This window comes from Lycorma delicatula, chromosome 1 (genome assembly GCF_047948215.1).
Source record: "Lycorma delicatula isolate Av1 chromosome 1, ASM4794821v1, whole genome shotgun sequence".
Lineage (NCBI taxonomy): Eukaryota > Metazoa > Arthropoda > Insecta > Hemiptera > Fulgoridae > Lycorma > Lycorma delicatula.
In genome coordinates, this window is record NC_134455.1 from 335,785,889 (window position 1) to 335,810,441 (window position 24,553).

The 24,553-nt window shown below is 30.1% G+C and overlaps 1 protein-coding gene across 1 annotated transcript in view; it reads right to left on the bottom strand.

The window, feature by feature from the left end:
* LOC142317891 (pickpocket protein 19-like) overlaps nucleotides 1–24,553 on the bottom strand; it is a 90,021-nt gene that overhangs the window by 50,657 nt on the left and 14,811 nt on the right. The window contains exons 3-5 of the mRNA XM_075354431.1: nucleotides 15,620–15,823; nucleotides 14,492–14,657; nucleotides 13,718–13,863 (exon numbers count right to left, since the gene is read on the bottom strand). Of these exons, the coding sequence (XP_075210546.1) occupies nucleotides 13,718–13,863; nucleotides 14,492–14,657; nucleotides 15,620–15,823 (516 nt within the window). The remainder of the gene's footprint in view (nucleotides 1–13,717; nucleotides 13,864–14,491; nucleotides 14,658–15,619; nucleotides 15,824–24,553) is intronic.

Consider the following 24,553-nt stretch of genomic DNA (forward strand, 5'->3'; position numbering starts at 1 on the left):
TATAATATGTAAAATGGTTTCACTAAAAACAAGCTACCACCTTGTTAGAAATCAAAAATTCAATTCAAGGAAAGTTTTGTTAAGAATTATATCGATCAGCGGAGGGTTCTGTAAAAATCTTGTGCGTAAAAATTTATAAAAATCATCATAACGGGAGTTGGCATATTTTTTGTTCTATGACCTCTTTTTTATTGACTTTTTTAAGTGACTCTTAAACTTTTGTTTTAAAACTTTAAACTTTTTTCGTTAAAAGGGGTTCCATAGATAAATATTTCGAATGATTTTAATCTTGAAAGGTCTAGGATTTTAATATTGTAAATTTTCTGTGTTTGCTAAGAATATGTTAAACCAATATTTCGTTGGATTAGATTTTGGTTCGATTATAATTCAATTTAAACAGAAATAACAAACAAATAAATAAATAAACAGTTGAAATAACTTGAATTTCCTTAAGTATGAAACATAAAGATAAGTTTTAATAAAGCAATTCTTACCGATTTATGATATAACTTTAAGTGTATAAATATATCAGCTGCGAAAAATTACGTCATTCCCCTACCTAGAAAAGTGTAAAAAAATAAAATTTTCTTTTTAACTGCTGTTACCCCAAGTGCAGTTTAATTTATTTTGGTAAATGAAATACCAAAATAAAAATCAGTCAATTTTCTAAATTTGATTTGCAAGGTGATTTTCTCTTTCTCTGAGAAAAAAGTTTAACTTAGCAAATTGTTGCATTAAAACGTCTGTAAAATAATATATCCTCTCAGTTGAATAAATCTGCTCGTCTAATACCTTTATTATTTTTATAATTTTTTTTCTTAAAGCCTTTTTCAAAATTCAGTAAATGAAGAGGAAAAAATGGTTTAGTTCGGCTTAGTCGTTACCGAATATTGGTCTAAGATCCGTATAAAAATAATCAGTCGGTCATGCGGTTATTATGATTAAAAAGTACTAAAAACAATGTTACAAACAGCTGTGTAAATTAATTTGGATAAAGGGTTTACAGGATTAATTTAAAAGTACAATTTATTATCTAAGTTATGGTGTCCTAAATTAACAAATTAAACAGTATTGAAATTGTTTATCTAATACTAACCTATCGGTTTATGTAACCGATTATAAATTAAAATTTTTAAAATGAAATTGTACTATATTTTTATTAAAAAATCACATTGTTTTTAATGACAAGTTTGCCTAATTACACAAATAACTATGGCAAAAAATTGTCTTACAATAAATAACATAATAATAATATTGTTTATTATGTTTTAGTCACTTTTATTATTTATTATTAATATTTAGTTACAAATACTCGTACTAATGTAATTTGTAGATGAATTTATTTTTTACTTTTCGAAAGGAACATGAGACCGAATTTTCTAAAAAAATTCAGAATATGAAAATTAGACGGTAATATGCTGTTTTCTCTGTGTATGAGAGGTAATTTGTACAGGAATTCCCCAGACAGACTCTGCCACTCTGTGGCTGCAGAACTACGGAGCTCATTAAAATATAATACCGGGAATTCATATACTAATCATTCAGAAACTATCGATAGAAAACGGAGTAATTTATATTCGAACTAAATTATTGTTGAATAATTAACATCTTTTTTAATATATCGATACAAGTTAGAAAAAATCAATTCGGTTTTAAATTGTTTAAATCACGGTTCGTTTTAAATTCGATCATTTTTTTTTTTTTTAGTCCAGTGGTTTGATGCAGCTCTCTAAGATTCGTTTCATTTCAGTATACCCTCTACATCCTACATCCCTAACAATTTGTTTTACATATTCCAAACGTGGCCTGCCTACACAATTTTTCCCCTCTACCTGTCCCTCCAATATTAAAGCGACTATTCCAGGATGCCTTAGTATGTTGCCTATAAGTCTGTCTCTTCTTTTAACTATATTTTTCCAAATGCTTCTTTCTTCATCTATTTGCCGCAACACCTCTTCATTTGTCACTTTATCCACCCATCTGATTTTTAACATTCTCCTTTAGCACCACATTTCAAAAGCTTCTAATCTTTTCTTCTCAGATACTCCGATGGTCCAAGTTTCACTTCCATATAAAGCGATACTCCAAACATACACTTTCAAAAATCTTTTCCTGACATTTAAATTAATTTTTGATGTAAACAAATTATATTTCTTACTGAAGGCTCGTTTAGCTTGTGCTATTCGGCATTTTATATCGCTCCTGCTTCGTCCATCTTTAGTAATTCTACTTCCCAAATAACAAAATTCTTCTACCTCCATAATCTTTTCTCCTCCTATTTTCCATTCAGTAGTCCATCTTTGTTATTTCTACTACATTTCATTACTTTTGTTTTGGTCTTGTTTATTTTCATGCGATAGTTCTTGCGTAGGACTTCATCTATGCCGTTCATTGTTTCTTCTAAATCCTTTTTACTCTCGGCTAGAATTACTAGATCATCAGCAAATCGTAGCATCTTTATCTTTTCACCTTGTACTGTTACTCCGAATCTAAATTGTTCTTTAACATCATTAACTGCTAGTTCCATGTAAAGATTAAAAAGTAACGGAGATAGGGAACATCCTTGTCGGACTCCCTTTCTTATTACGGCTAAACTAATTCGATCATAAACAATAATTATTTAATTACTAATTTCCCCTAAATTTTATTTCTGTAAGATTAAAAAGAAAAAAATTAATATGAAAACTGACTAGAATAAATACATATCATGTAAAACGAGATTTGTGTGCAGTGTTACATATCACGCATATTTTTTTTGTCGATGAATAATTCACCGCGTAACCTCGAACGTTGAACGGAAATATTTTAGCCAACTAATATTGCCGTATCGGACTGAAGGTCTCGAATCCGGGAGTTTTCGGATGAAAGGCTAAGACACTGACACTCCACCAAGGAGATCGCATAAGAACATCAAACAAATATCATAAAAGACGGCATAGAACAAGTATAACGGTGATCGACATAAAATCGGTATGTTCTAGGAACAGTAAACACGGTTGTCCTCTCCCTTAAATTTTTTTCACGGTTGGGGATATCTCTTTGATTTGTAGTCGTGTATATGTATATATAAAATCGGTGAGGAAATTCAAAGTAAATTGAATGCATTTGGTTGAATCTTTATCGTCTCGTCTCATCGTCTCAGCGATCGCAGGCTTCGATTCACCCAGAGTTTTTTTCTATACGTCTCTGCTCCTCGGTGTCTTCGCGTTCGAGTGATTTTCAACGGTTGATATGGGAGATGGGTGATAAATTGAGATATATCTATCCTGATTAAATATAAAATAACTCGTTTTCTTGTTTCAGCCGTCATGAATGAGCAAGTCGTATCGCCTCACTATGCGTCCCTAATGATTTTTTTTAAACTCCGGGACCACCCTTAGGTGTTGCTTCAGAGGATGAGATGAATGACAATTTCTGTAGCGTCTGAAGATGCCATGCCTGGGATTCAAACCCAGGACCTCCGGATGAAAGACCGAGACGCTACCACTCGCGCCAGGAAGGCCGGCGTCCCTAATGACTTACTTTCTTTTTCCTGTTTAGCCTCCGGTAACTAACGTTTAGATAATACTTCAGAGGATGAATGAGGATGATGTGTATGAGTGTGAATGAAGTGTAGTCTTGTACATTCTCAGTTCGACCATACCTGAGATGTGTGGTTAATTGAAACCCAACCACCAAAGAACACCGGTATCCACGATCTAGTATTCAAATCCGTGTAAGTCCCTAATGACTTAGCCAACTCTAACATCACGCCAATTTAAAGGGTCCTGTGAGTCAGGTCGTTCACTCATCACTATCATGTAGCCTAACATATTTGCTCTTGTTTTATTAGACATATAGTCTATACATCCTCTAATTTAGGATGCAAATTCATCTATCTCTATCCTTAAAATACGAAATATAAGTACCAATTTCTGTGGATCCTGTCCATATAGGAATCGGTTCTGGATCTTGGGTGAGTTGGTTAGAGGATATAAAATACAGATTGGTATCGAATAATAAAACGAGAGAATTTTACTCTATTGAGAGTGTTTCCTTAAAAAAAGAAGGAAACGTACTGTAAATGAAAAATTAAATTTTTAGGGACTTGAATTTTTATACAAATTGAGTAATAATGAAAAATTTAAATGCGTGATTAACGATAGAAGAAAATACTAAATGATGGTATGTTATTTGTTAAGTTAAATTTTTTTCTGTATGCTTATTTTAAGATTGTATATTTAAGATAACGAATGAATAAAACCAATGAGTAGATTTTGTATCTCTTACAAAGCATTAGAGGCTGAATAGTTACTGATAAATTTTCCCCATTATTTATATTGTTATGTAACTTTTTTTTGGGGGAATTTGCTACCTAGAATACTACCCGTTTTTATCGTAAATATGATTACGATCCCGTATGTCTACGTGGACCATGACCCTTTTTTTAAGCTGTTGATTTATTATTATTACGCAGTGGTTTGATAAATTTAAAAAAATAGTAAAAAATATTAAGTAATTGTAAATGTTATAAATAGAATAATTAAATTACTTATTTTAACTTAATATTAATACTTATCCGGTTTTATGTTAATATTTATAATAATATTGGATTCACTAAAATATTATAAACTTGTAAAATATTATGTTTCATATACTACATTCTTGCTCTGACTGTATTCCTTAATCGTATCAACTTATTTACTTTCTATACGTTTATCTGTTTTTATTATTAACCTAACCCGATTCAGTATTTCAAAACACGGTCTACTACTTAAGAAAAAAATTAAAACACGTTACGATGCCTATGGCTTTCTGATTACTTTACCTCCACCGGCTTTACTCTTTTCTAGCTCCTAAATTAATAAAAGAATTATTGCGATAATCGAATTTTTCTTTCTCAAAATGCGTTCTACATTTAAAGAAAGTAACAATAATTTTTAATGTGATCACGCTTTTCATGCCCCCTAAAAAAAGTAATTGTATCCTACATCCCTCAACTAATGATACTTGAACTACATACGATCGTAGTCCGATAGTTTTTTCAAAATACGTTCTACCATCCAAAAAAAAAAATAGATGTATTCGGTATCTCGGTCATCATAATGTAGACCGACAAGTTCAAACGGGAACCCACATATCTTTACTTTCGGCCTTCTAAATTTTATAAATATTAAGTATTTTTGTATTTTAACCGATCTTTTTCGAAGTATATCGTAACCTCAAAAAATAATTAATCTCATAAAGGAGAATTAGAGTTTCATACCTTCTTTCTCTCTAAAGATTTCATACCCTAACTTAACAGATATGAAATATGAATTTTTTTCATATATATAAAGCGTTCTATCATTCGACAAAAATATAAAGATGTGCTTGCCTTCTGAGGACGTCTGGCTTCCTTTAATTTAAAACTGAAACTTTTGAATACCTAATCGCTTCTTTCCTTAAAGTGCCATTTTTCTTGGAAGCCAGTGATATTGAAAGTTAAAAATTTGTTGCCCATTTCAGGATGGTTGCGCTCGTACTGTCAATCAAGTAGTGGGGGTATGCGCGCCGGCTAGCTCGACCAGGCAGTCGTCGCGCAATATCAGTCACGTAACCCACCGGCTTGGCCTAGTGGTGAACGCGTCTTCCCAAATCAGCTGATGTGGAAGTCGAGAATTCCAGTGTTCAAGTCCTAGTAAAGTCAGTTATTTTTATACGGATTTGAATACTAGTTCGTGGATACCGGTGTTCTTTGGCGATTGGGTTTCAATTAACCACACATCTCAGGAACGGTCGAACTGAGACCGTACAAGATTACACTTCATTTACACTCATACATATCATCCTCATTCATCCTCTGAAGTATTAATTACCGGAGGTTAAACAGGAAAAAAGAGAAAGAGAAAGAAAAGAATATCAGCCATGTACGCAACTCGCCCGTCTAGCGGCATCATTAACAATTGTATATCTTATTTGTTGTAATCTTTATATAACTTATTTTCATTTCAAAGCAAGTCTCTTTATGAATACTTATAAATTCGTATTTTACTCTTTTTACAGTCCACACATTGTTTAAATAAATACGTTTGTTGTCTGAATTATGAACATTTATTTATTTTTTATTTATTTCATGCAATTCGGATTTTGAACAATCCATAATTAGTCATACACAGGACTTTCAAGAAAGAAAAAAAAAAGAAATTCTATGACTTTAACCTTCAACGATTTTCAATAACGACAAATCTCAGTGATAAGCACGTCAAATTCCTTGTCAACTTGATCCTTGAATTAATTAAAATTGAATTTAAATTATTTACAGACATCAAATTATGGAAATATAAGTAATATTTTGACGCTCTCACAATTTTCTAATTCGTCTTTTTTGGAACGAGTAAAATCCTGGATCTGAGGTCCTCCAGGATCTTTTTCCCTCGCAGATTTCAGTTACGAAATTTTGATAGTACTTGCTTAATAATTCTAGTTGAAAAAATGAATACTTAATTACCCAAAATAAAATTAACTTCTGTACACACATTTCCATCGGTTTGGTCTTTTCATATCTTAGAGTTTAGAAAATAACTTGATGCAAACAGAATCATTAATTTACTGCTGTTTTTCTAATTACATTAATTCAGAAGCAGTTCCAGTTACGATATAATAAATTTTCCTCAGGAAGGTAACCATAAGGCATGACTGAGGTATATTCTATATTTTAATATAAAGCTTATACGGGAGGTCATTCCTCAGTCTAGAGTTGTTCAACTCCTCCTGCTCATATTAAAAGTAAAACTTTTACTAACTTTTTTTTTTTTTTTAAAGTATAAACTTTTCCGAGAACAATAACAATTACCCCTTCTATGAGTGATCACTAGCTGAGTGAAACCCAGTACTCTGCAAGTAAACATTAGCAGACATCAACAATACTATTCGTATTAGTTAATGGTCTTTTTCATTTTAATTTGTAGATAGTTTGATGTCCTTGTGTTTTTTAATCACCAGGTAGGGATATCTTTTCGTTTAGGTACACCAATTTTTTACGTCATGCTACATTACTATTGCACACTTTTGCAGTTAGTTTTTCTACTTATTTTGGCATACTGAAATTTCAAACTAATCTTATGAGTAGATGAATTCACAAAATTGTTTTATTTGAAATATTTTGTCATCGATCATAAATAAAAAAAATAATAAATAAATAAAAACATAGATGTACTATAAAAAGTTTTATGTAATTAGATAAGAATCAAATCCCAGTTATATGGTTGTAAAAGAATATATGAATAATTTTACTTCTTCCATTATTATAAACTTCTAAAATTTGTTTAACTTTTTTGTAGTATAAATTTGAGATTGTGGTTACAATTTGTATAATATTTAAATAGCTCATATTTTAATACTTTTTAAACTTTTATTTTATATTAAAATACTTTAAATAAAAATGTTCTTGTTTTTTTTTTAAATTTAAATGATCAATATTTTTTTGTAGTCAATTTTTTTCCTTGTTCAAATTTTAAAAAATGCATAAAGTAATAATATTTTTTGTCTATTAATTATTTTGTTCCGATAAAAATTAGAAAAAATTATTTAGTTATATAATAAAAATTTTGTACTTCGTATGTAATGATTATGGCATTTTTTTATTTTAAAAAAAAATAATAATTTATGTTAAATAATTAAGCATTTTTAATAATAGTATATTTTTATTTTTATTTTATTTTTTTGTACTTTTAATTAATTCTACTTATATGTACGTGTTGGTTTTATTATACTAATGGATGAACATAGAAAGTATAAGAATGCTGGTGATGAAGAAGGTAAAAGGAACTATTGACAATTAAGAAATACTATAAACAGGAAGTGAAAATTAGCAAAAGAAGAGTGGATTAAAGAAAAGTTTTCAGAAGTGAAAAGAGAAATAATGATGATTGGTAAAATAGGCAGAGCTTACAAGTTAAGGAAAATTTTGTGGTACATAAATTTTAATCTAATGATGTGTTAAACAAAGATGGTACACCGTTTTATAATATGAAAGAAAAGGTCGATATGTGGGTGAAATATATTGAAGAGTTATACGAAGGAAATGAATTAGAAGCTGGTGTTATAGAGTAAGAAGAAGAAGGTCAAAGGGGATGAAAAGGGAGATATAATATTGAGATCTAAATTTAAGAGTGCATTAAAAGATTTGAATGGCAGAAATGCTCCTGGGATAGACGGGATACCTGCAGAATTACTGTGCAGTGCAGGTGAGGAAGCGATTGATAGATTATAAATTGGTGTATGTAATATTTTGTAATAATTACAAAAAAGAGGAAGTTCCGTCAGACTTCAAAAAAAGTGTTATTGTTATGATACCGAAGAAAGCAGGAGCACATAAATGTGAAGAATACAAAACATAGCCTAACTACTCATGCATCAAAAATCTTAACTAGAATTCTGTACAGAAGAATTGAGAGGAGAGTGGAAGACGTGTTAGGAGATGACCAATTTGGTTTCAGGAAAAGTATAGGAACAAAGGAAGCAATTTTAGCACTTAGATTAATAACAGAAAGAAGATTAAAGAAAAACAACCCAGCATACATAGCATTTATAGACTTAGAAAAGGCACTTGATAACGTAGACTGGAATAAAATATTCAGCATTTTAAAAACTTTAGGGTTCAAGTATAGAGATAAAGAACAATTGTTAAGATTTACAGGAACCAAACTGCAACAGTAATAATGAAAGAACATAAAAAAGAAGCCGTAATAAAAGAGGAGGTCCAATAAGGATCTTCCCTATCCCTGTTACTTTTTAATCTTTACATAGAACTAGCAGTTAATGATGTTAAAGAACAATTTAAATCCCGAGTAATAATGCAAGGTGAAAAGATAAAGATGCTACGATTTGGTGATGATATTATGGAGATAGAAGAATTCTGTTATTTGTGAAGTAGAATTACTAAAGTTGAATGAAGCAGGAGCAATATAAAATGCAGAATAGCACAGGTGAAATGACTTTGCAGTCAGAAATATAATTTGCTTACGTCAGAAATTAATTTAAACATCAGAAAAACACTTTTGAAAGTATATGTTTAGAGCATAGCTTTTATATGAAAATGAAGAAACTTGGACGATTGGAGTAACTGAGAAGAAAAAATTAGAAGCTTTTGAAATGTGGTGCTATACTAGAGTGTTAAAAATCAGATGGGTGAATAAAGTGACTAACAAAGAGCTATTGCGGCAAACTGATGAAGAAAGAATTTGGAAAAATATAGTTAAAAGGACAGACTTATAGGCCTCATATCAAGCTTATAGGCTTCATATCAAGGCTGAAACAGTTGCTTTAATATTGGAGGGTAGTGTAGATGGGAAAAATTGTGGAGGCAGAACATTTGGAATATGTAAAACAAATTGTTAGGGATGTAGGATGTAGGGGGGTATACCGAAATGAAATGACTGGCACTAGATAGAATCTTGGAGAGCTGCATCAAACCAGTCAAATGACTGAAGAGAAAAAATTATGCGTTTATCACAGAATAAACAATGTATTCAGTTATGAATTCTCAATACGTAAATATAAGTAAATTTAAAAAGTTTTTATTCTTTTTACTTTGTGTACTAATTAACAAAACATTTTTAGTAAAAAATATCTGGTCATGAGATTCTTTTATATTGTTAATAAAGCTGAATTAAAAATTATTTTTAATGTTTTCAATTAGTATTAGTTAATACTAATCTTTAAAAATTAAGATGTCCATTTTAAAAAAGCTCCAGACACTCAGTAAATATTCAGTAAATTATTATACCTTAACGAAAAGATTTGTAACGGAATTGTAATGGAATTTCCAATTGTATTTTATGTTCACGATAATTTAATTGAGGTTATTTCATATTTTAATTAAAATCTAAATTGAATTAACTTAACAAACAATGAATATGAGTATGTGGGTGTTTATTCATTTCTATTACCAATGTTTGTTTCTATTATGGAGCATAAAATACAAATAATAAAACTGAAAAATTTGTTCTCTTTTTTCAAATAGGTTGTAAAAACAGCAGACTTTTTACAATGAGAAATCCAAATCAAAGATAAACTGTGCATAACCTATAATGCTTGTTTATAAGTTATAGAAATGCATTTCATTTACATGTTTAACACATTCTCACTTTCTTTTGCCACTATAGTAAGAATATTTTTCTATCTGCACAAGGAGGTATTGTGCCTAACAGATTACAATCATTTTAGTTTTAAATGAATTCTATCTATTCTCAGATGTGATATAATAATCCCTTTGTTTTGGAGTAAATTAAAAATTTTTCTGATTATGTTTTCAGAAATCAATTAAAAAACCGAAAAATTCATTTTTTTAGTTTTTCACATTTTAGTAGGAAATTAGTAAAGATATCTTTTTGCTATGTTAAGTTTAAATATGATAAAAAATTTAAAATTTTTATATCAAAACTTTTAAAAACACTTACCTCATTATTAAGTTTTCGATGTAGTATGTTATTAAAGTGTCATCTTAAGGATCTTCTTTTTGTTTTATTAAGCAATGGTTATATGATGAAAAGTTAGTGATAATTATTTCGGTCAGTCATCGTTAAGACAGGCTCTGCACGACCCCACATTATGTTGATGCTAAGCCCAATATTAAATTTTTCAGGAACGTTTTACAAATTAACTATTAGGTATATCAGCATTCCATCAATGACTGTTTATACTTACTATTGATTCCACGGTTTTTATATTTAATTAATCTTTTCATTTACATTTCCATGTTCTTATTAGACCTCACAATTCTGAGGAACTTTAAAATTCTAAAATGCTACAAGGCTCTGAGTTTAAAATCGTTTCTTTTGAAAAGAATTCAAAATCGATAGCATATTAGTATCCCATATGAAAATAAAGTAGAAAAAGTAGATTTTAAATGCAAATTAGATCGCTATAACCGATAAACTTGTTTTGATCCAATTTAAAAAGAAATTGGTTTTAAAGTCAACCAGTAGTTTTTCTATTTGCGTGTAACTTGAGGGCCAGAGGCTTAAGGTGTAAAACATTACTACTTGAAATTTGACAAGTTCCAGAAGAGAGATTAGTTAATTGTAATTGAGAATTATATGAATATATTACAAAGAAATATAATTGACTAAGTCTCAGAATATAAATGTTTATTTTACATGCACTAATAATAATGTTGATATGGATACAGTCATATTACCTGTTAGATGTATGCTAATAACTTCAAGTTGAAGTTTAGGAAGTAATGCCTGAGTTAGGAGTGGAGAATTGAAAAGTAACAGAGCAGGAAATTAAAAAAGTTATAAAGGAAATGAAGAAAAACAAGACAGAGGTAGATGGAATATCAGCTAAATTATTCAAAAGTAGCTTGTTGATCATGGCTAAAATGATGCATAAGTTCCTCAGTAGAACATAGGACGAGGAAGAGATATCTGATGACTGGAGAATGTTAATTAATCAAGTTGCATAAAAAAAGGTGACTTGGCACAGTGTGGTCACTGGCGAGGCATTACATTCCAGAGCACAGCAAATAAAATATCTCCTAAAGTATTACTGAAGAGAATCAAGGGTTCTCCCAAAGGGGTTTTAAGAAGGAATCAAGCTGGTTTCAGAGAGAATATTAGCTGTACTGATGAAATAACATTACAGATTATCACTGAGCAGTCAGTAGAGTTCAGAAATAGACTGCGCTTGTTTTTTTTTTTGACTTAAAGAAGGCCTTCAATAGAGTAAAGTGTGAATTGTAGAGATTGTTGAGAGGGTATGTGGGATGCCGCAGAAGATAGTGAGAATGGTGAGGGTACTGCACAGGGATTTGCCAGTGAAAGCGCTGCATGAGGAAATGTTGTCGGGAAGTTTTCAATGCAGCAGTGGGTTGAAGCAGGGATGTTCATTGTCAGGACACTGTTTCTTATTGCCATAATTCACATGTTGAAGGAGAGTATATCAGAGGAAGATATCAGAGGAATTTCTTGGAGAGTTTTTGAACAGCTTGAGGATCTTGAGTTTGCGAATGATGTATGCTTGATACCAGAAATGAGACAACAATTACAACAAAAAGCAGAAAAGCTTAGTGAAGAGGCCAGGAAGGTGGGAATCAGGATAAATAGGGGGAAGACAAAGAGTGAATGTTGAGGGAAGAGATATGATAAGAGTTGAACAGGAGGTGGTGGAGGAGTTTGTTTACTTGGGGAGTGTTGTGGTCAGGAGAGGAGGGTACAAGTGTGATTTAAGAATGAGAATAATTAAAACCTTTGGAGCAATCAGTATGTTGAGTAAGATATGGTTATCAAATAGTTTTTCTGAAAGAGTAAGATAAGGATTTTCAACTCAAATATGAAGAGTGTGTTGTACGGTTGTGAATCCTGTAAACTGACTAGAATGATCAGAAGAAAGCTTCAAGTATATGTCAATAAAGTGCTTGAGGAAATAATTGGGAGTGAGGTGGAGGAACAGGAGGAGAGGAACAGTGGAGACACTATGCTCGAGGAGAAGTCGGGATTAAGAAGAAGAAGAAGAAGAAGAAGATGCTAATAAATTGGATGTGTACATAATACTTTCATTAACTACAATGGTAAAACTTACTGTCTATAGGGTAAAATCATTGGCTCCTTGTTTGATGATAAATTTTCGTCAGATGACCAAATTCATCTCGATTGAAAAAAATTAATAATATTTTGATATGAAGCATCTTAATCCAACAGATAGCTTCTTTTTTTTATTATTTGATATTTATTACGCTTAGGTGTACTTCCTTCTAAAATTATATTATAAATTAAGGCTACTTGGCCCTCGCTCAGAACGAGTTTCCAGGATTAAAATAATTTCCAGGATTCAAAAAATGGGTTGTCAAGATCTTGTTTTTGGTGATGGTAAAAACAATTCGTGTAGGCTTATTTTTTGTAAGTTAAAATTTTGAAATTTCTTACATTAAAGTTTAAAAATCTCAACCTCTGTTGAAAAAAGTATTATTTATTGCTGTAAAATAGCAAATGTCACTTTTATCAAACGAAAGAAGTTTCTCTTATGCAACATAATATTTCTGCCTCTGAGAAAGACTTTGTTACTCTTCGGTATCTATTTTTAATGTGTAATTCATGAAGTTCTAAAAAGTCCTTCAATCGATTTACTGATAATTAAATTAAAGATTTCCTTTTGCAAAAAAAAAGATGTTACTGAGTCGATGAGGTTTTTAATGATACTAATTAGAAAAATCTAAATTTTTTGCATGATAATTTTACGTGTACTTTAACATAATTTAATGTTTATCAACTAACTTCTGAAAAAATAGATATTTTATTATGCGACAATTTTAGTCATGTGCACCTTCACTCGATTTCACCATTGTTATTTCGTGTAATTAATGTATTTATGTATCGATGTGAATTTTAGCTACTTACCTGTTTTAGCCATTGATTTTTTATTTCACAGAGATTTTATTCGAGCAATACCACTGAAATAAAAGCTTCCTTTGATTCTTCCAGACATATGCCAGAGCACATTTTATGTTAATCTGTAAAATATCACATGTCAGATTCCTAACATAATCTATATAATGACGATTATATTCTGATTTGGATAAAGTGTTTACTTACTTATATAAAAACAAACATCCTCTTTATGAAGTGAGATCTACCCGCTTGCAATATTCAGAACTTAGAGGTGAATATCATCTCACATTATTGAACTGTATTTATATTTATATACCTGCTACTATATTTTATGATTATAATTTAAAAATACATGTTCTACTTACTGTATGGATTGTTCTGAAACATCCGAGTTGAAGGCATGACAGAATCCGAACTCGGTCTTCTGAATCTCAAATATATCACAGCAATTGAATTCCTTATTGCGCCACCAGCATAAATATAAGAATACTTCTGAGCATGGTCTCATTACCTAACAAAAATAAATAATATGATTGCCAACCTTGATTATTAGATTAATCATATATATATACTTTTTTTATTTTTTTAAAGGCTTTTATTTATTAAATCTCCAGGAGATTTAATTTGAGAAATCAAATATTAACTTAAAAGACACTGTGTTGAATTTATCTGACTTCTACAATCCTAATACTCACATGAATAGAGCTCTGACGTCTACACAATATTCATTTCCTGTGCTATTGTATTGTAATACTCCGACTACTGCATAAGAAAGGTGGAATTGTAAAATGTTTGTAACAAAAAAAAATATCGTAAAAAGTTCATACCAGATTGGTAAAACTCTAGCATACAGTGATCACAGATTTTTGTTTTATTTCAGAAATCAATTATTGATAAGCTAAAGGTAATATATATTTTTTAAATTAATACTTCTAGTGAGAAAAGTTTTAATGTTAATAAAGATTTATCTCGTAATTGTTAAAAATTAGTTTATTTCCTGTTTGCAATTAACTGCTTATATTAATTGTTTTGTGCTATGTTGTTTAAGAAGGCTTTGATTGGTATTAATATTTACAAATAACTTTGTAAATTAGGTAAACTAGATTAATTCACGTGAGGTTCCTTTAAAAAAATCTGACCTTATAAAGAAGTCCGGTGATGTTAATATCTTTCAGGTCTTCCATTGTCTCATTTAAACTATTAAGGGGAACCATTTCATCAAAATCACCGAATGTGATTACTGATAAAGCCTCTAAAAGTAAACGCACCTTCCACATGGAATCATTATTTGCCACAGGAACATCACTGCAACAAATATTCGATAATACAATAACTGCTAAGTAATAATGAATGTAGTTTTTTGTGGCTTTTTTGTAATTCCTACCGCAGGAGATTGATCGTGCAGTAATCTCCACGTTTACCCCGTCCCATCTTCTTAAGTAAACCATAAGAAATATGGTTTATTTTCTGATGATAAAACCAATTGTTTTTTTCATCAAATTTCATTAGACCGACCAATTTAGTAATTAAAATAAGTCACTTATGGTTGCCATATCTGTTGAAAACCTTTTGTAACGATCGATTTTAACTGGTTTCAATAATCTCCTAGTAAAGTCAGTTATTTTTACACGGATTTGAATACTAGGTCGTGGATACCGGTGTTCTTTGGACGGTGGGTTTCAATTAACCACACATCTCAGAAATAGTCAACCTGAGACTGTACAGGACTACACTTCATTTTCATGCATACATATCATCTACATTCATCCTCTGAAGTAATAACTTACGGTGGTTCCAGAGGCTAAACAGAAAGAGAGAGTATAATTACAATGTACGCAATGCTTAAGATTAAGTGAGCCAAAGTAATAGGTTTACAAATATGAATTAAAATGCAATTAATTTAGATCACATTGATGATATCTCCATTCATTATTATTTATGATTAATTATAAAGAGATTAATCTAACGAGTTACTTAACCACCTAACTCTTCATCTTACTTTTCACGCATAGATATACATTGAACAAGAAAATGCTTTAAATTTCGAATATTTGGAAGAATTCTCTTTTATGTGGGTTTCATAAATCGGATTTACGATACAGAAATACGAAGTAAATAAAAACGCACGAAATTGTTATTTTTACGAATATCTTATTTTTACGGAAGAAATAACTGGAAATTGTAATTAATTTTTTTCTGGGCAACAATATAACATAAATCGATTTATAAATCAAGAAGTCATTTAATAAATTTTTGTAAAAACAAACCTGGGAGTCAGTTTTAAAACCCTTGCCCAGTCGACCCGGCTGACATCACAAATAGTAACAGATGGAAAAGCTACATTCGCATAGCCGTGCTGGGTCGTTTCTACCACGGTTTCGGTCGTGCTCGTTTTGTATTTTTCCCACACGTCTGCAGAAAAAGTGTATGCTCCTACTGTAGCTAGCGCTGTCAGCAACACCCAGATCACTCTAAATAAACAGAAATCAACAATCAGATAAAACAATTAAGATAAATTTATTAAATGAAAAATTGTTTGTTTTATCCTTAATTGAATGTTATTTGTGAATAATGTAACAGTTTTTTTCTTTTTTAATAGTTCTATTTGTAGTCGCATCAACAATTAAAGTTATTAGCGACTTATCAGTGTAATGTAATTGTACCGGTAAATGTTTAGTTTTGATCAAACTCAGGTCGACTACTCCTGAGACGTGTGGTTAATTAAAACCCAACCACCAAAGAATAGACACGACATAGTATTTAAATCTGAATAAAAGTTACTACCTTTATTAGGATTTGAACCTGAGAACTTCGACAAAAATATAAAGATGTACTTGCCTTCTGAGGACGTCTGGCTTCCTTTAATTTAAAACTGAAACTTTTGAATACCTAATCGCTTCTTTCCTTAAAGTGCCATTTTTCTTGGAAGCCAGTGATATTGAAAGTTTAAAATTTGTTGCCCATTTCAGGATTAGGATTTATTAGGATTTGAACCTGAGAACTTCGACTCGAAATCAGTTGATTTACAACGACGAGTTTACCACTAGACCAACCTGATGGGTTGTGACAGTTTTTATTTTCCGTCAAAATTAGATATAATGCAATATGTAAACGAGGTTTGTTCATCGGCAGTCTTGGTGATACTAAAAACGATGATAGGTAATTCAAAAAAAGAAATAATCACTTAAATAAAATCTATCGTGAAAATTTGATTTTCCCTTTACATTAATTAATATGTTATCATAGCCGAATTAATCAATTTAAAAAGAATCGGGAAAAAATTAATTTTAACTCGATCACTAATCGGATTTAAATAAAAATTTAACTCGATCAGAAATTACAATTTCTTTGCTGTAATAATATAAAGAGAATTATAAACTGTTTTCCAATATTGTGCAATATAGATTCTATGAATAAAAGATTTTTATAAACGTTCTGAAAGTATTTTTATAAAGCTTAAACCTTTTACTTCCATTTCTTCGTCTATTTTATTTTAAATTTATTTCTGTTGTTTAGTTTTATGTTTTCCTTAGTATTAAAGTATTTATATTACACCCTCTCGACTCATTTAATCTGTTTTGTGAGCTTCTTATTTATCTATTACCTGGATTCTTTACGATCATAATTTTTAGTAATTAAAATTTTATTATCTAACGACTCAGAATTGGTGAAATAGTGTAGTCCGCATCTCACGGTTTTTACATTTTGTAGGTGAACACAGTACGAAAGGCTTTTTGGAGCAAAGGTCTAACCAAGATATCTACACGATAAATCATAATACCGTTATTATATATATGCTTAACTTATTTCTACGTCTTAAACTACATGACAAAAAATATTACTGAATCGATTGTAATATTTTTTATTAAAACAATTGGTAAGTGACGCCTGTTTAAAGTAGCACCAAACATTTTTCTAGAAAAAATAATTTCTTAACTAATAAAATTGGAAAAACTAATATCACCTCAATTTTTAATGAACTTTTTCGTTTGCTTTTAAACAATAAAACCTATATAACCCTTTAAAATTTCGCAAAAGTGAAAAACGGACGTGAAATTTTTTTTGGAAAAACAAACTTGTTTCGAGTTCACAGAATTTTTTAAGACATCAGTTTATTTCAAGAAATTTAGCATTCCTTTAAATCAAGATAAACTTTTGCCTGAGGGAAATTTACTTGAAAAACAAATATTTCGTTTCTTCCTCCAGTTTAAATTCAACTTTTTGGATCCGTAAGTTAAAAGATTTCAAACTAAATTAATATTACCACAATTAGAAAAGGAATATTTGATAGAAAAAACTTTATACAGTCTTGCACACGCACCACATACAACCTCCACAACGTGGTCGATCACATCAACCAAGTATTTTTATGAAGTCCCGTAGAGGAATTCTGTCATTTCATCTTTTATCCGGAGGATTATTGATATGAAATTAAGATGAGGAGTTACTTATAACGTAGAGAATATTTTCTTATCAATTTTTTTAATATAAATGTGGCATCAAACTTTCGTGTGTATCCTAGTAGAAACCAAAGCTAGGTACGGGTATTTTATCAAAGACACACATTTATTCGCTCTTTCCATATTTATTTATTTTTGTATACAATAATATAAACGGGATGAATATGAAGTGTGTACAAAAACGTGATAAAGTAGACAACCCGGTGAACTCTTTTCAATAATAATATTTGAAAATAATTATCTTTTAGAAGATTAGTTTTCATAGTGATTAACAAAAGTCTGAATTGTGTGATAAGATCCTAAAAGGGGTCGGAGCAGAGATTGTAGTAGACTATATATATCCCTTAATGAAGTAGTACCCGAGTCGATTTCTTTGACAGCTGATGTGTGCTGTGATTACGAATGAAATGATAGCAATTAAATCGCTTTACTACCGAACATGAAAACAATTTGAATATTTGAATATTATTTGTTATTGAGTAATGGTGATCTAAAAATTAGATTTGATGATGTGATAGTCGGATGCTGCTGGCTATATCGGTTTTCTTTGTAAGATAATGGGTGTCAAACATTTCTAGTGAGCGCTGGTAAATATTCCAAAGATTAATTTTAAGTTGTTGCAGAAGATGGTGAATACTTTTGAAAGCTGTTGAAGTTTCTTTTTTTATGATTAATTGACGATGATATAAGCTTAAAGATGTGCATGGGAATATTTAATAGAAATTTTGAAGCGTATGAAAAACGCCATGCGTCACCGAGATTCGAATCCAAGAATTCCAGATGAAAGGCTGACACGCTACTACTCCACCTGAAAGTTGAAGTTGTTTGAGAAAAAAGCAGTAAAGATGGTCGGTATACTTTTTCCCGCTGTTCAAGTATTTAAGTTGTCTTAATTGTTTAAGACCACTGAATGTAAAAATAGGAGGAGAAAAGATTATGGAGGTAGAGGAATTTTGTTATTTGGGAAGTAGAATTATTAAAGATGGACGAAGCAGGAGCGATATAAAATGCCAAATAGCACAGGCGAAACGAGCCTTCAGTCAGAAATATAACTTTTTTACATCAAAAATTAACTTATCTTAGGAGAATGTTAAAAATCAGATGGATGGATAAAGTGACAAATGAAGAGGTGTTGCGGCAAATAGAAGAAGAAAGAAGCATTTGGAAAAATATATTTAAAAGAAGGGACAGACTTATAGGCCACATATTAAGCCATCCTGGAATAGTCGCTTTAATATTGGAGGGACAGATAGAAGGAAAAAATTGTGTAGGCAGGCAACGTTTGGAATATGTAAAACAAATTGTTAGGGATGTAGGATGTAGGGGGTATACCGAAATGAAACGACTAGCACTAGATAAGGAATCTTGGAGAGTTGCATCAAACCAGTCAAATGACTTAAGACAAAAAAAAAAATATTTTTAGGTAGATTTCATAAGAAAGCTAACAAAACCACCGTCAGTTCAAAAGTTTATATATATATATATATATATATATAAACAATATATATATATAAAATTATTATTATATTATATATATATAAAAAAATATGTATGTATATATATATATATATATATATACATACATATTTTTTTCTCTTGTGAACACTATAACTACCGTAATTTTGCGCCATCACTTTTAAATCGATACATAAAATATAACGATCCAAAATATCGATAGAGTTCGATCGATATTGAATCATGGAAGGGGGTAATTTTTCGAAAAAAAATCGCTATAACTTTCTTATTAAGTAAAATATCGAATTCCTTTAAAGTTCCTACTACTCTTTGAATAAGGGCTTAAAACTTATGTAAATAAAGTTTTTTGATACAACCAACCACTGGCCCAGGAGGTGGAAAAAACAGGGATTTCAAAGACAAACAAAATCATACCTCCCTCAATAGGCACAGTATCGAATCGGTTTAAAGTGGTTGTTAGTCCGCTAAACATTACCTAAAACTTTCGTCTGAAATGATTTCTGATATGACCAACTCTTACGGCAAGGTATAACCAAAATGTTGCTTGAATTGTGAGGTGGGGCTTGTATGCTAAATATGTGAACTTTTTAGACATGCAACCGTTGTCGTATTGAGTAAATTTGAAGCTTTTCTTAACTTTAAGGTGGAAATTTTTTTGTTCCTTACTTAGCACCGGTGAAATCTACCTCCGCCTTCGGCGTGCCGAAAGGGATTTTTTTATCATGATTTTAGCCATATCGTACATACTCGGTTTGATAGCTACAAGTACGATTAAGTTTGGCTGCCATCCTAGATACTGAACAAATTTTGCATTTTTTCTCGGTTCTTCTACCTGACTATATTATAAAGTAAGACATTTAATTGCAGAATTGTTTCGGTAATATCCCTCTAGGATGTAAGTCAATAAAATATAGTGACGAAAAATGTTCACTACATGATAACACCTTATTTATTGCTCTCACTTAAAAATATATTTTTTCTACCAGTTCCATTTTAAAAGGTTATTAGAACTTTATAGAAATTATCTGGTAATCGATTGTATCAATTAATTTAAATAAATAAAAATTTATATATCACTAGCACGATTGCGATGAATTTAATTGGGGATAAAAGAAAAAGAATTAAAAATATTATTTTTTTCTGTTATAAAATATTACGTACAAAGAAAAAAAAAAAGGAAGCTTTTAGAAATATATTTTTAATTATTATAAATGCAATTAATTTGTCCAATTTAGAAGAAGATTATGGGAATTATTTTTCATAATAAAATGTTGTAAAAGGAGAGAGGGTAGAGTGTAGAGAATAGAAGACTATTTTACGGAACAGACATGGAAAATTTAAGCTTTACGGGTAACGGGGTTTTACTCAAACGCTAATGTAAGGTTAATTTTATATGGAAACGTAATCTAGTAACTAGTTTCTCTTAATTCTCCCATGAAAAATGTTTTAAAAATTTTATTGTAATCGTATATATTTTGTTTAAATCGTTGTAATTGTAATAATAACTTTTTTATCAGCTTTTATTTTGATAAAATTTATTCACGATACAAATATCACTTCTTCTCGAGAGTAAACCTGTATAAAATGAGACGAATTTTTTGCGGTTTACAAAATATTAAAAATGTCTTAAAAGACAGAAAAAGTCTAAATATAAATTTAAGTTTTTTTTTTTTTTACATTAAAAAAAGATTTAAATCATCAGAAGTTTGAATAAAGTTATTTCTCATTACTTCTCGATGTAATTTTCCTCTTAAATTATCTCCAAAGACCCACTACGTCCTAAAATATTTATTTCTCTACCTACGTATCATAATTTGATGTTCATCTTTCGTTAGAATTAACTAGGCTTCTTTTCAAATTGTATGCCTTTGAATAAAAGCGCTTTTATAACGACACTATCAAATATATGTAAAATTTTTCTGATTGCGTTTATTTTCATAAATATATTCTTTCTATTTCCAGATTTATAATTTTTATTCCTTTTTTAGTCTAATTCTTGCACTTTATTGCGATCTATGATTAAATGTTTTCAGGAGTTGAGGTAAATGATACTCATACTGCTCAAATGAAAATATATTAAGATGTAAAATAACTTTAGAGTTTGTACTTTCGTGTAAATATAACTCATACATTTGTCATTCTAATTGTAATAAAGTAAATTTAATTTAAAACCACGGAGTTCTTTTTCAGATAAGCGATATATATATATTTTTTTTTGCACAACATATTAAAATATACGCTGTTCTGTTACACTTACTATTTAGATCATTCAGCTTCCCAGAATTAATTATTAAATAAATGAATGTGGATGGTCAAAACAAGAATGTGGAGGCCATAAAAGATTATTATTATTATTCGATTTGGACATTCTATTTAGATAACAAGATTTTTGTGAACGAATGATATAAAGTCATTAGCAAGACTCATAGTGGTTAAACATGGGTTTCTAGGATCTCAAAACATTTCCTTCCGGGAATATCCGTTACTTGGATTGGTGAAAAAAAATTCTATTACTGATAAAATTTCTGATAAAACTTTTATCCATCCTGCATAAAATCGTATCTTAATCGGGTGAACAGGATTTGTTTATAATTACAACAAATACTTGCAAAAAGGACTCTTTCTTTTCTTTTGTACTTAAATTCACGATCAAAATATTAATATTGTACTCCTAAATCATTAACGCGCCGAACAATTTAATGAAAACTTAAACTCAAGTCGAATAAAACTTGTTTAAATTCGTAGTACTCACACTCACAAAAACTAAAAATTGAAAAAAATATATACAAAAATCACTTATATTTATTATCGTAACACTAAACTGCTTTATTTTTTTATTTTTTATTTTTTTGAACGGACGCTTTTCACTTGGTATTGAGGATTGTTCTTTTTTAAAAAGCCTGCTTTAAAACAGCTGTAAGGATGAGTATGGTATGGATGCAACTTTATACTGCGTTGAATATGTTTGTAAAAGGATCAGGATGAGAAGGAGAAAAGAGCTTTTCAACTTAATAATTTTATTATGGAATCAAAGAAGACGTGTAAGTTGATTCGATCTTAACAAACGGTACATTGTTGTTACTATGTAGATGAGTCCATTTTTGGATTTCGATCTCTGCTAATGTATTAGGCAACTGTCTTCAATTATAGGAAGTGCTTTAATTTGTGTCTATTTCTGCGTACACTACGTTTAGCTTTTTTGTTATTAGAAAACCGCACGTCTTCTAAAAATAAACGAGCAATAATTTTTCTAATAATAATAATAGAACTTTCTTACTGAAAGCAATAAGAAAGTAAAGTATTTAGCAAGTCTCTGTTTTCAATTTTGTAAAAACGCCTTCGTAAACAAACCCATAAGGTCTAGAATATTTTGATTATTTAAAAGTTTTACCGTCCTTTTTTACTCTTCTCCATTTTACGATAACTGCAATGTTTACTATTCGTCCTACATTTTGTATTTCGTTAAGATTCGGAATCACCATAAGTCCTTTTAAAAACATCCTGAAAGTATCTAATTTATATAACCGTTTATTTTATATAACCGATGTTCAATAATCAGTTTTGAAGATAACAGAAGTTTTACTGAATATGAAAAATTATTACTAGTAAACTCTTGTCTCAAGTTTTCTTAAAACAGGATCTATTGAAATTAAATATACCATTAAATATCTGAAAAATTTAATTAAAATTGTTATCCCCTACGCTGACGCATAATACAGGCTCTACAATTTTTGATTTAATAACTTCAGAAAGGTTGTTGCTTAACTAAAGAAATTCATTTACTCGGTTCTTTAAGAACAAAACTTTTGCATTAGCTACACTCTGATAATAATTAGTTTCCATAAAATAACAGAGAATTCATTTTTCGCAAGGGATTAAACACACAATTCAGTGTAGAAGTTCGTACACCCATAAGTGTGTGAGTAAATAATTTTTTAATTAGAAACATAAAAATTACTGGAGATATAAATTTCAGATAATCAAGAAGAATAATTGAAAGGATTAGTTAAACGCAATTTAATTTTTTTTTAATTTTACTTTGTTTGAATGAAAATATTCAGCTTAACGACGATTACTTTAACCAAAAATTAAAAAAATCTTATGTGGACATCACGTGACTTCCTTGTACGCCTATTAAATTATATATACACATTTTTTCTGCTCTTCATTTAAATTTAATTCATTTGAAAATGAGATACGATACTCCAATTCTTTAATAAAGTCGACAGTTAGACAATTACTGAAACCGGATAACGTGTACACAAAATAATATCAGAAGAATTATATCAAACCAAAGAGCGAATAAATGACTGACAACAAAAATCAAATAAACGAAATGATGATCAACTCCGACTTAGGAAGAATATTGTTCGACAATATCAGAGGAGTAATGAATTTTTTTTTATCTTCAGTCATTTGTCTGGTTTGATGCAGCTCTCAAAGATTCCCTATCTAGTGCTAGTCGTTTCATTTCAGTATACCTCCTACATCCTACATCCCTAACAATTTGTTTTACATTCCAAACGTTGCCTGCCTGTAAAATGTTTTCCTTCTACCTCTCCCAACAATATTAAAGCGACTATTCCAGGATGCCTTAATATGTGGTTTTTAAGTCTGTCTCTTCTTTTAACTATATTTTTACAAATCTTTCTTTCTTCAACAATTTGCCGCAACAACTCTTTATTTGTCACTTTATCCACCCTTCTGATTTTTAACATTCTCTTGTAGCATCACATTATGTGGTGCTACAGGAGAATGTATATTGCTACAAGAGAATGTTCTTTTAGTAATGAACTAAAAGATAAGAGTTTTTTGCAATTTATTAAAGATCGGGCATATATGCCTCAGTGTATATGTTGTTCTTGTGAGGGTCTATTTTTCAGTCACTCTGTAGTTAACTGTAATGTAGAGAAGATTAAACAAAAAAATTAATTTAAAAAAAAATTAAAAAAAAAAGGAGATGAAGTCTGATTCCAACCGATGTGCCGTCCCTTGTAAGATCCAGATAGTTCATTAATTAAAATTTTATTTGACATAATTCTGAAACCAATGAAAATAAATACCACATATGATATATCGTTGAAAAGCTCTCAATGAAGGCTTATTGCTGCAGTTAAAAAAAAAATTCCAACTTGTTCAAAAATCCAAATTGTTTTGGATTTTGGGTTTTTTTGGACACTTTTGGTTCAGTCGATTGCAATCAAAAAGGGAAGTGCACAACTAGATGTTACAACAGTCCTAAACCCAAAATTTCAACATCCTACG